This window comes from Spermophilus citellus, assembly GCF_964194105.1.
Source record: "Spermophilus citellus genome assembly, chromosome: 8".
NCBI classification, from domain to species: Eukaryota; Metazoa; Chordata; class Mammalia; order Rodentia; family Sciuridae; genus Spermophilus; species Spermophilus citellus.
In genome coordinates this window covers 127,073,215-127,086,216 of record NC_138189.1, presented here as the reverse complement: position 1 = coordinate 127,086,216, position 13,002 = coordinate 127,073,215, and the positions used below count along the sequence as shown (strand labels likewise).

The following is a 13,002-nucleotide window of genomic DNA, read 5'->3' as shown; positions in this document are numbered from 1 at the left end:
GTCAAAAATACTGCATCTGGACTGAATTCATACACTTTTTTTTCTTGTCATTGTTCCCTAAACAATGCATATAACAGCTATGTAGCATTTACATTGTATTATGTTATTGTAGATAATCCAAAGGTGATTTAAGTTATGTGGGAGGATATTTTATATGAAGGACTTGAGCATCCTTGTAGTCGGTTACCTGAGAGGGTTCTGGAACCAATCCCTTATGGATACTTCAGAACAACTATATTTTGTTGTTTTATGTTTGCAACACCATTCTAGGAAAATATCAAAATGCTAAAAAAAAAAAAAAATGTACAGATAGCCTGCCATCAATTTATAGTGTAAAAACTGTGACGAGTTAAAAATGAATATGGACTGAGAAATCTAGGTGAAGATAATTAGCAGTTGGAAGGTAGAATTTGGAGTTTCTTAGTAATATTAAGGGCTTGTGGTTCCTTTGTCAAAATTGGAAGGAGAGCAGTGTAACTCAGCAGATGGTAAAGGGTCATCTAGTGGCTGTGGAAACCATAGTGTGTGCGGGTTGCTCAGGAATGAGAACTGTATATACGAGAACCTTCTGCATTTCAGCTCCAGCCTTGGGCGTTAGTTCTTTTTTTACTTTGGGAAGTATTTTACTTTGTGGAAAGCCTGTAATTTCCAACTCGAGATCCTTTCTAGAATCTGAGGAAAAGATTTTCGGTTTTTGGAACTTACCTGACCTAATGGTTGAGGATCCTAAGTTCCGATTTCATCTGTTTTACTGTGTTGTTCAACAGAATTGTAAACTTCCCCTCACTCTGTTGAAACTGGTTAATGTGCCTCCTACATTTGTATCCATTTCTTCCAGGTTGTAAGGCTGTTCTGCAGAAGAAATTTTAGTGGTTAAGATTGCTTTTGGGAAAGAGGTGGAGCAAATCCTTTGTCTTAAGAGTGCCTTCAGTGATTTTCTTAACCTATCAGAACTCCTGGGGGCCCTGGGAGAATTGTACCACCCATTTTGTGGCTCCCTCCCCCCTCAAAGAAGAAAATGTTCCAGCTTCTATATTAATGGTTCTGACTTTATTTTTCTTTTTTTGAGAAACAATGCTTTCTGGCTAGCAGAAGACCTGTCTCGTTGGGTGCCTATGCCTTCCCCTGCCTTCCCCTGAGGAGCCTGTAGTACATGGTAAATATAAATGCCTGATAGAAGTGAAGGCTGTGGACAGATTCTCCTGGGCTCTGTTTTCCCATACTTTTTTTTTTTCTTTTTCTTTTTGGCATCAACCTGTCAAGCATGATAAACAGCTAAAATCTTCAAAGGTTTGTTACATGTTCCAGAATCTCTTGATCATCTCACAGGGTGAGGCTCTATATGTAATGTAAATGATCTTTTGAAATAATATATCTTTTCAAATATTTATAGCTATGATTTTTAATTATATGATTCAAATACTATAGATTTAGAATTATGGCTAAAGTTAGGCGGCTGCTTGGTCTCAGCATTACCAAAGAGAAATAGTTAGCAGATTACCACATTGCTTTTTTCTTATAATTCTGCAAAGGACAGTAGACTTTTCTAGTTACTAATGCCTTGGAATTAACAGTATCTGAAAGTTCTTACTGAAATGGACACCCCCAAAATTTCTGAAATAACTGTATTTGCAGAAATCACAAAAGATGTTCTTTCTTATTTACAGATACTAATAACTTGAAGATCTATTCAAGTTATTGGAGATCCATTATTGGAGAATATATGATTAGATTAGAATCATTCTGAATCATTGGAATCATCTAATCATTCTGAATGATTAGATCCATTATTCAGAATATATAAGATGATTAGATTTTAGATAGCAAAACTTAAAGCAAGGTGCTGGCTAATTCACATTTCTTGTTTTTCCATTTGCTTTTGTTTCAATCACTTTTTAAAAAAATGATTGACGTATAAAAAGTTCTGCATATTTAATATATATATCATCGGCGGGGGGGCTGTACCACTTAGCTGCTTTCCCAGCCCTTATGTGTACATCTTGATGGGCTTGGGAATAAGCATTCGTCCTTGAAATCGCCACCACCATGAAGTCCATAAACATCTGTCACCTTCCAAAGTTTGTTCCTGCTCCCTTTATTATTGTTGTTTCTCTCATTTGTCTTTGATTTTTAACTGTAGCAAAAACACTTGCTGTGAGGTAATGGGAATATTGCAAGCTTAATAGGAAGACTTGGATTGGCTCCTTTTAAAAGTATATACTCAGTAGTTTCATATTCTTGAATATTATTTTGGTAGACTTTTTCAATCACCAAAGAACTTGCAATTAGCATTCATCTTACTGTTCATCCTGATTCTTAGCCCCACAGAAAGCATTGTTAATTTTCTAAAAGTCTCGGCTTTACCACTTTCTTTGGGGGTGGTTTAGTTTTGGCTGTTAAATTTGGGTCCTTCTTAATCAAACTTTGGTGATTAATACTTTAGGTGCTATATTCTTGACATGAAGAAAACTTAAGGAAAACTATTTACTCATGAAATAAGAGGCTAGGAAAGCAGTGGTTCATTCTTCAGAGGAGAATATCTGTGTTCTGTCTCAGACTCTTGGCTCCCAGGATCCAGAGTTCCCTTGCTTTTGGCTGTCCCTGTGACTGGTTCACAGCGGTGGATATTTTCCTTTGTGGAGGTCTAACAGCCAGTTTATGTTGTAGAAGGAATTACATTTTAGACATCATTTGGCACAAGAATGACTTTTACTTTTGCCACCTGTGAGACGGGGGAGTGGTAATGTTTCTGCAGGGCTGCAGTCGCATGCTTACTTCAAAATGTACAGTTTACAAGGGGACCCAAAAGCTGTGTCCCCTGTGTCCTGTAAAGAAGATAGATCTCAACCCCTTGGCATATGGTTGACTGTCCATCCTGTAGGGACAGAAATTCCTTGTAGAGTTCCTTAATTGCCTTTGATTCAGAATCTTTTTGAACCCTGCTGTTAAAATTTACTGCCAGCTATTGACAGTGATCAGATTTGCCTTTGGACTCTGTCAGGGTCTCTTCATAGCCAAAGGCGTGAACATTCTGTTATATTTTATGTAATGAGTTTAGCCACAAGACTCATTTTGTATACGCATGTATTCCTTGCAACATTTAAAGACTGTAACGCCAAATTAACTTTTTGTGCTTAAACTATAAAAACCTGTGTCCCTTTTCACAGTATGTGCCGTTTGCTTGGCCATTGTTTTTATAGTTACTTGATATTTATGTCACTTTGAGTTAACAGAAAAAGTATGCTTACTTTGTGTTATTTAAAAAAAAAAATCTGTGTATCTCTGAGTTTCATTTGTAGTGTCAGAATCTGAGGGGACTCAACTGCTCCTTTCATCTTGTGAGTTGAGAGATTTGCCCCCCCGCCCCCACCCCTCAGGTTCCACTGTCTGTTCAGGCATCCATTCTGCCAGGGCCTGCTGTGGCCATCTGAACTTTCTCAGATTTTTGAGATATCATTAAGGGCGGGGTAGGAGGGGATAGAAGGCAATGAAATACTTTGTTTTAAATTATAAAACTGAAGCCAGTTGCCGTGGAGTTGTGCCTTCATTGTGAATTGAGGGATAAAAGTAGTTTACCTATTAAGTCACCTAAAAGAAAAATGGCTGGAGGTGTAGCTGGAGGTGTAGCTCAGTGACATACTAGCATGTATGAGGCTTTGGGTTCCATCCCCAGCACACCCGCTGCAAATGGAAAAGGCATGCTTTCAGGTAAGGTTCTCACCAGCACATCCCACTTCTGGATCATTCACCTACTGTTGGTTCCTTGCTTGGCCTGTGGGTGCTATTCACTTGCCCAGGGAGAGGGCCTTCTGTGAAATGACATGTGTCCTTTGGTGGTGATGCTTTATGCTTCTATCTGTATACATGTACACAGACAGGAAAGGGGATGCTGTGTTCCTGTTACAAACAAAGAAACTGCAACTCTTGACTACTCACATGACATTTAGTCTCATTATATTCTAATTAGTGGTGGAGAACCCAGTTCTTTTCTTGTGTCACCCCAAAAATGTGATTGAGATATATGTATATATCATAAAATTTCCCACTTTAACTATTTTTTTTGGGGGGGAGGGTGCTAGGGATTGAACTCAAGGGCACATGGCCACTAAGCCATATCGACAGCCCTATTTTATGTTTTATTTAGAGACAAGGTCTTATTGAGTTGCTTAGTGCCCCACTTTTTCTGAAGCTGGCTTTGAAGTCGTGATTTCCCTGCCTCAGCCTCCTGAGCCGCTGGGATTATAGGCGTGCACCACCACGCCCAGCACTTTAACTGTTTTTAATTATAAAATTCAGTGACATTAAGTATACTCACGTTTCTGTGCATGTGAACTGTCCATTTTCAGTACTTTTTCATCATCCCAAACAGTAACTCTGTGCTTGCTAAGTAACACCGATTACTCCCTTCCCAAAGCTGGGAACCAGCATTCTACTTTCTATCCCTTTATGGTGGATGGATGATGCTGGATCCCTTTTACAAGTGGAATCAGGAAGCATTAGTCCTTTTGTGACTGGCATATTTCACTTAGCATAATGTCTTCAAGGTTCCTCCATGTTGTAGTATTGTATTAGAATTTTGATCTTTTTTTTTTTTTTTTTTAAAAAACATCCTAACAATTCCAGCTGTTCAGTTCAGTATGCTAAGTGTACTCACTATAGGTGATGAATCAGGCTGAATAGTATTTCCTTATGTGTATGTGGCCCCCCCCCAATCATCCATCAGTGAATATTTGGGTTGTTTCTATCTTTTGTCTATTATATAATGATGCTGCTGTGAATATTGATTCCCCCCCTCCATATGCCTTTTTCCTAGACTTCTTTTAATGATTGTAGAACTCTTAATTTAAATGCATTTTTACTTATAAACAAAATTAGTTTCTGGAGCATCATGGATGTCAAAAATAATCTTTAAGCCTAAAAGTCATTAAACCAAATGAGATGGCTTGATATAGGAAAAAGGAATATGAATGGAAAAATTTAGCAAGAAATTGAATTGTTTTTATTTATTCAAGGGAATAACCAGCAAGTGCCTGTCAAGAATGAAGTAGACAGTTGTGAAACTTTGAAAAAGGTCGACACAAAGTCACCTTCAGAAAAGAAGATTCACAAAGCTTCTAAAGAAGACATATGTTCTGAGAAACAGGACATGCCTTCAGTGGAGGTCTGTATTCCTTTTTTAAATTTTTTTTCTTACTAAAAGAAATATAATATGTTTAGGGTATAGGATGCAAATATTTGTATAAGAAATGTATTTCTTTTCAGTGTATTGGGATCAATATTGGGAATTTGGTGTGGGTTTTCGGAAACTTTTATCTTCTAAACAATATGTAGGGATTACTAAAATAATTTTTAGTGAAGCCATATAGCTTTGTCTCCCTGTGGTACCTATTCCTAAGAAAATGGATTAACTCCTTGGTAGCAGCAGTAGAGTAGAACCAGATCAGGATCTCTTCTGTCCATTTGGTACCAATATCCATTATTTTAGGGCATGCTCTTGTTGAGTCACCTTCTTTCTTTATCCCTATGACTATCATCATATTCTCTCCAAAAGGTTAGAAAATTATTTGTGATATAATAGAAGAAAATTCTCCTGCAGTGAGGCAGAAGCTAAGTTTGTAGATCAAGGAAAGGTTGACATATAAAAATGGATATGTATACATTCTACTTAAATTAACTGAATTTGAAGCGTAAAGAGATGTGAAGACAGGAAAATCAGGAAACACAAACTTAAGCTTGCTTGGCTGCCTCAAACTTCTCCACAGGAACATCTCATGCTAAAAAACAACAGTGAAAATTGGAACAAAGAATATTGTGTCTAGCCAAGTTGACACCCTGATTCAGAGGTGATAGGTAGACATCCTTAAACACAAATGAATTTAAGAATCTTTATTTGTGTGTGTGTGGAGTACTGGGGATTGAACCCAGGGCCTTGTGCTTGCAAGGCAAGCACTCTACCAGCTGAGCTATATCCCCAGCCCTAAAGAGTCTTACTTAAAAAAAGGCAAGTTAATAAAATTTAGCCAATTGAGATAGAAGTAAAAGTATAGACCCAAAATAAAAGTCTTTTGTGAGGTTTCAGTCCATTTTATTTCCAGAACTAAGACTACACAATGGTCGTTACAACTGCAGAGCAGATTGCATATTATTAAAACTTCAGCAAAAAAAAAAAAAAAAAGAAAAAGAAAAATAGTAATTTCTCCAAAATATAGGAGGTGGGATTAAGAGGTAGTTGAAAAAAAGTTTTAATTTTAATCTTTTTTGGTAGAGAGCTATTACTATGTAAAATGAAACTTACAGTTTAAAAGCTTAAAAGAATAACTTAAAGTGTTTTTATAGTCTTGGTAATCTTAGATCCTTAAGGAATTACTATATCACATGGAGAAGGAACAATTATTTGAAAGTTGTCAGTTCCTGTTGACAATTTGTTTCTTTTTCTTACTTTAAATTAATATAAAACTGAGCCTTAAGTTTTTATTTAAAAAGTAACACAGGTCCCATGTTATAAATTATTCCCGTAATTTCTCCACCATTTATAAGTATGTTTCTAGAAAAATACTCAAGGTTAACGTAATGTCAGTGGGTAACCTTAGTTATTTCTGAGTGGTGGGAGTTCGGGTGACTTCTTTACCCCTTCTTCATCATCCTCTGTTTCACTTACACTTATAAGCATGAATCTTTCATTTAAATAAAAATATAAGTGCTGTAAAATAAGTTGCAGACATTCTGCAGTAGGAGTTTGCAGCATGTTGAGAAAGGTGAGAGTTTTCTCTGTAATCAGGTACCAAGATGAGCATATAATAGAGGGCATGTCAGAGATTCAAAAGCCAGTCAGGCTGCGGTGGCCCTGGGAAGCCCCTGGAGGAGAAGGAAACTTATATGGAAAGGAGGAGGAGGAAAGGTGGGCAGGGAAACCACTGAGTCTCAAAGGGGAGGAACAGCTGGACATTGGGGAACAGGTAGCCAGTGAGTCATCTGCCTGTGCAGCCACCCCTACTCAGAGTAATAGCCTGGAAGGTCAGAGTCCACCAGATTGTGAAGGCCTTTGAATGCTAATTGAGAGTTGAGATTTTATTCCTTCAGTCTCCATAGGAAACACAAGGAGGTGGGTGGTGTCTATCGAGAACTAGAGAATGGTTGCATGCTACAGAATTTTACAATCAGAATTTAAATTTTTTTTTAAGTTTTAGATGGACACAATACCTTTATTTTATTTATATATTTATTATTTAATGTGGTGCTGAGAATCTAACCCAGTGCCTCACATACGCAAATGCTTTACCACTGAGCCACAACCCAGCCCTCAGTCATAATTTTTAAAAGCACATTTGTGCAAACCAAAAGTGTTTTAGAGGATTTGGCCTAAGAGTTGCCAGTTTTGGACCTTTGATGCAAATCATGGAGAGCTGAATTGTGGGGTGGAGGGACAGTGGCTGACCAGTGGCAAATAGCCTGTAGGCTCTGATCTTCCTGACAGGTATCAGTTGGATATCTTTTTAATCAGTTTCACAAAGACTTGACAGATTGCTTCTTACATAGAACTGATGTAGTTGTTAAGTAAGTGCTTGACTGAATGTGTGAATAATGCATTTTTGAAAGATCAGTCTGGGTGTTTGGGAATCTGGGATGGAAGGGAAGAAATGGATATCAGGTTTCTTCTAGCATGGATGCTGTCACTCTGCTAGGAGACATGCTGTCACCAAGACCTATATTTAGATAGGGACCAGGGTGAAGGATAGGAAGAGCAGAAGAGAGGCATTTAGAGAAGAAACCATCAGGAGTTCTTAGCACTTGGTAGCATAAAGGAGAGGAATCACTTTTTTTTTTACACAGCCGTCTGCCATGGCAACGCAAGGTTTAACACCTCGGTGGCTAGAAGATGAGAAATTGGGATTTATGTAATAAGCTTCTTTTCACATCTTTCAGAGCAGTGTTGCATCGTAGGAGCATGGACTTCGCAGCCAGGATTCCTGGGTTTGAATCTAGCTCATGCACACTCACTCTATGAAATGACATAGGGCTAATGTCACAGTGCCCTCCTTTTGTAAAACGAGGATAATAGTTTTCCTATGTCATGGGGTTGTGAGGAGGAAATGAGTTATTATAAGTGCTTAGAACGGCAGGCTGCCAAGTAGTAGGTACCAAAGCAGTGACAGCTATGATGGTAGTCGTTATGTCAGGGGGGGTTACGGGCTTTGGGGCCAGTCATGTAATAGATGCTGGGGGGCTGGAGCTTCCATGACAAGGGAGACTGGAAACTTGAGCTGGGGGAGTTATCCCTGTGGAGGTGAGGCCCAAATGTTGCCTGGAGTTCTCTGTTGCATGAAGATGGTGGCCTGACTGACCCTTGGGCAGCCTCAGATTTGCAGATGGGTTGCCGGCACAGGTGCAGCAGAGGAGCAAAGAGCTCAGCCGAAAGACGAGTAGGGCTTGCTTTCCAGAGCAGAAATGAAGTCATCAGATTCAGGACAGAGGGAATCGGTGAAGTGAAGATCTGCATCTCTCCTCTAAGGAGTAGAGATGATTTGCATCAGGCTTGCCCATTGGCCTGCAGCGAAATAGAAATCGGTTCTGAGATTGTATGCCGGGAGGAAAGGTGGTGACCGATTACTCCAAGGTCCCCTTGGTCTGAGATGGTCCTGAGGAATGGCAGTACTGCCCCTGGTGCCCATCTGCCACATGTGTGGGCATTATTCCTTCCCTTAAGCCCTTGCCTCAGTCCCAGAGTCTTTCCTGGATCCCAGAGCCAGACTTAGCCCTCCAACTTCTGTCCTTTGTGATGCAGTTTTCTTAATTTGTTGAGTAACTTTCTTCCCTGTGTGTCTTTGGCTTTAGCTGCTTGAGGCTATGGGGCCTTAACCAGCTTTAACCATTTCTCTTAGTCCTTGCACTCCGTCCCTAAGGCTATGTAATGCCTCCCGCTGCTGGTCTGTGGGCCTGTTATTACAGACATGTGTACCTAACAGTGGCTGCTGGCTCAGCAGGAAGGATGCCAGCTTGAGGGACTTGGGGGACTCAGATGGACCCTGTGGCCATCCCCAGCCAAGTTTTAACCAAGGTGGATTTTCTGGTTCCGAGTTGGGGGCTGTCCTTTGCCATTTCTGTGTGTGTCTGACTCACTCCCTGTTCCTTAGAATTGTACTTTGAGGTCCCCTGAGTGTACTTTCCATTTCATTGTTCGTTTAAAGAAAATCATTCTCAATAAACACATTCCCAAGTGCAGTGCTCAGTGTTTGTTTTTCTTGCACATTCTTAGGGCCTAACTTTGCAGCTGAGAAAATTGTATAAATCTGTCTATAGTATGTGGAGAAAATTCTTCCAGATTTATTGGTTGAAGCCCAAGTTTGAGAGCCATAAACTAAATTTTAACCCTAGCTCTGGCTTTTTATTTTCTTTTAAGCAGATTTTTCCCCCTTTAGGAAGGAATCCATGATTCTTACAGAAGCATAAAAATGTAAGGGGGAAAAATCTATACAAAATGAACCACTTTTAGAAGTTTATTTGTTTTCTATGCAAATTTCAAAAAAGTTTCTTACTTCACCATCATAAAATAGTGAGGAAAACAGCTATTATTATGGGTAGGTTTAATGTCATGATTCTTACTTTCTCAAGTGGTTCAATATTAGACAGTTTTATTTTTATTGGGTATATTAACAATCTGTCATTTGTGCCAAAATTTAAACCATCCATTATTTAAACCATTCTCCTGCAGGTGGATGTTAAGGTTGTGTCAAGCTTTTTTGACTTTCATAAGTAACTCTGATGAACAATTTTGTTCATAATTCTTGCCTTCATTCCTGATAGATCCTTATTTATGGATGTCAAGAAATAGTTACAGGATATCAGCTCTTTCCCTGTTGCATTGCCTTGCAGAAAGTTGGTAGCAATTTATGTTCATGTGTGGTGTATGAGAGCGCTGGCTTCATTTTCCTCTCAGCAGCACCAGTTTGCCCAAAAAATATAGAATAAATAAATAAATATATTTTTTTTTGATGCAGGGATTGAACATGGGCCTCATGCACACTAAGTGTGAGCTTTACCACTGACTTGCACCTACAGCCCCTCTTAGCAAAATTATGGTCATATGATAAGTGAGCCAAAGGTTTGGGCTTTCTCTGGATCTTGTTTGTTTGCTTTTTGGTGCTGGGCATTGAACCCAGGGCCTTATGTGCTAATACATATGCGCCTACCACTGAGCTACACCTCTGTCTCTGAACAGCTAGGTTTGTTTGTCATTTCATTTTGCATCTCACCAGGGAAATGTGTAGATGGAAACAGTACCTTTATTTTGTTTATTTTTATGTGGTGCCGGGATCAAACCCGGTGCATTTGTTTTATTTCATGTTTTGTAAAATTCTAATAAAAAAAATTAAAGCATCCAAAATCCTACCACTTCAAATAAATTCTATAAATTAAGATGTTAATGTTTAATCAGAGGCTGACACTCTTACAATATCCTGCTTCCTGTCATTGCCTAGTATTTGCAAATGTAAACATGCATTATAAATGCATTCATGTTTTCTAAAACCAAAATGGAAAGAAGAGATACAAGCTAGTCTATAATTTGCCTTTTCTAAGAACATTGTTTTATTGTGAAATATTCTAGATGAACTCATTTTTTTCCTTTTCTATTCCTTTTTTGAATTGATGTTCTGTGTTTTCCACTTTTTTATTGAATGTTAGTGGTTTCCTTTATTTTCTCTAAGAACACTCTGTATGTCAAGGTATTAAGTTAATGTTGTTCATCAAACATTGTGTATCAGAATATTTTATTAGTTTTCCCTTCTGATTTTTATTCACTTCTACTTATATACGGTGGTTTCAAAAATGCCTTTGTGCAGTCAATCTGTGGTTTCTCCTCTTCTTCTTCTTCTTCTTCTTTTTTTTTTTTTAACATATCTATTTTTTAGGTGTAGATGGACACAGTACCTTTATTTTGTTTATTTTTATGTGGTGCCGGGATCAAACCCAGTGCGTTCTCAGTAAGCACTCTACCACTGAGCCACAACCCTGGCCCCACGGTTTCTCTTCTTTGATTTCTTCTTGTGCTTTTAGAAAAATTTAGAGGCTCTTTCTCCACCTTGACATCTTTTAAATTGTCACCTCTGTTAGGTAGTTTATATGGCTCAGCAACGATGATGATAGCAAAGACAGCCTGCTTACTGTGACAGGTAATTTAATCCTTACAACCAGCCACCTTTTGGGAACTCAGGAGACTGAGCAGAGAGGCCAAGTGACTTGCCCAAGCAACACAGCGAGGAGGCAGGGAGCAGGGTGCAAGTGGGCCGTGTGGCCCTCCAGGAGTGCTCTGAATTGAGTCTCTGTGTGGCTCGTCCCTCTCCGCCTCCCCGTGGGAACCTTGCTGACAGAGTCCGATCACCCTTCCTCTGCCTCATCTTTCTGGGCAAGCCTGCAGCTTCCTTTCCCTGGTTTGCTTTCCTGTCACTGTCCGCGACGCAGGCCTGTCGCCCTCAGCCTGATTCACACTGGGTCCCTCCTCGGTGCCCAGTGCTTTGGGTGCACTCACGTCTCAGAGAAAAAGGTCGTTGTCAGCTGTCGTTCCTCGCAGCCTCTTTCTGCTTTCTTCTCCTCACCCACGATTTCTTTCCCCTGTTAGGTGACTCATGGGCTTTGCTTCTTGGTCCTTCCACTCGTTGCCTCTGAGCCCAGCTTGTCCCTCACTCTTCTCCTCTCCTTGCTGTGAATTCTGTGGCGCTTCTGTCCTACCTCTCAGCCATCCAAAATAGACTTACCCTCCTGTTTGCACAGAGTGACAGTTCCAACCAGATTGATGTGAGAAAGGCAGCCCTTTGTCAGCGTGAGTGACCATAGACCCACTCACACTTAAAAGACTGACCCTTTATTTGTGCCTGACCCTGGAGAAACAGAAAGGCTCAAGAACTTGTGTTTTGACAAGGCTTAGTTGGCCTTTGAGTGAACAATGTGGGTAGGAGAGGGGTGACCCTCCCCCAATCCATGAAGGAACGGCACATGAACAAATGGTGTGTGTCTGAGTTGCGCGTGGGTCACGTGTCTGTGTGTCCTGTGTCTGTTGGACATCAAACTTCAGCAATCAGCTTTAGATCCTGTGGGACAGAGTTCTGTGTTTTGGGCTTGTTAGGATTTTAAAACACTTTCAGTGTCAGGAAAAAAATGTTGCTGTGTACCTACCAGAAAGAATATTAAAAGAATATAAAGAAGGAAGCAAAAATTCCATCATCTGACTAGGTGGTAGTTAGAACTTCGTGTTATTTCTGACACTTGTTTATCAGAGTGTACACGTTGCTTGAACGGATGGAGGATTCTGCTATCCCAGACACAGGCACGCAGAGAACATAGGTCGTGAAACCTTTGCTTTCTCTTCTTCCTGTGTGTAGTCATGTGTATGCTAGCATTCTGTGGAGTCCTTCTCTGGGCCAACCTTCTGGAAAAGAGGGTAAAATGGACCAGTCTTTGCTTTTCTTGGAATGTGAGTCCCAGGGGTCAGTAGGAAGAGGACTTTGTGCATCTAGGGGGTCTTCCTCTGCCCTGTGAGAACCTTGGAGGAGGCAGTTTCCTCCTGGAAGGACCAGATATGCTGGAGCCAGGTTTTTAAGCCCTTGGTCCTGGACGCTGCACAGGTTCACCACCTCTCACCTTCGGTCAGGGCCTGTGCTTTAAAGGGGGCAGCATGTGGAAGAGAAGTAGTATGTGTTAGAGGATGGAGAAGACTCGGGAATTCCCTTCCCTATGGGCCTGGCATTTAAAAAAAAAGAAAAGCACAAATTTTAAAAGTATACACATGTATCTGTAACTTCTCCTATCTACTGTATACGCATCACATGCTGGATTAGGTGTTTTTTTGTTTTGTTTTGTTTTGTTTTTTAGAACCACATTTCAAAAATATAAAGCATACTTTTTATTTACCCAAGAAACTTACAACAAGTTTGGGTCCTTCTATGGAGATCTGGCTGTTCTCCTAACATTCATCTATAAACAACAACAGAAGTACACAACTTACTCCTC

At 39.9% G+C, this 13,002-nt stretch overlaps 1 protein-coding gene across 9 annotated transcripts in view; it reads left to right on the top strand.

The window, feature by feature from the left end:
• TMEM131L (transmembrane 131 like) overlaps window positions 1-13,002 on the top strand; it is a 168,119-nt gene that overhangs the window by 133,524 nt on the left and 21,593 nt on the right. For all 9 annotated transcript variants that reach the window (XM_081303980.1, XM_081303977.1, XM_081303976.1 and 6 more), the window contains one exon: window positions 5,013-5,161. In XM_081303980.1, the coding sequence (XP_081160106.1) occupies window positions 5,013-5,161 (149 nt within the window). The remainder of the gene's footprint in view (window positions 1-5,012; window positions 5,162-13,002) is intronic.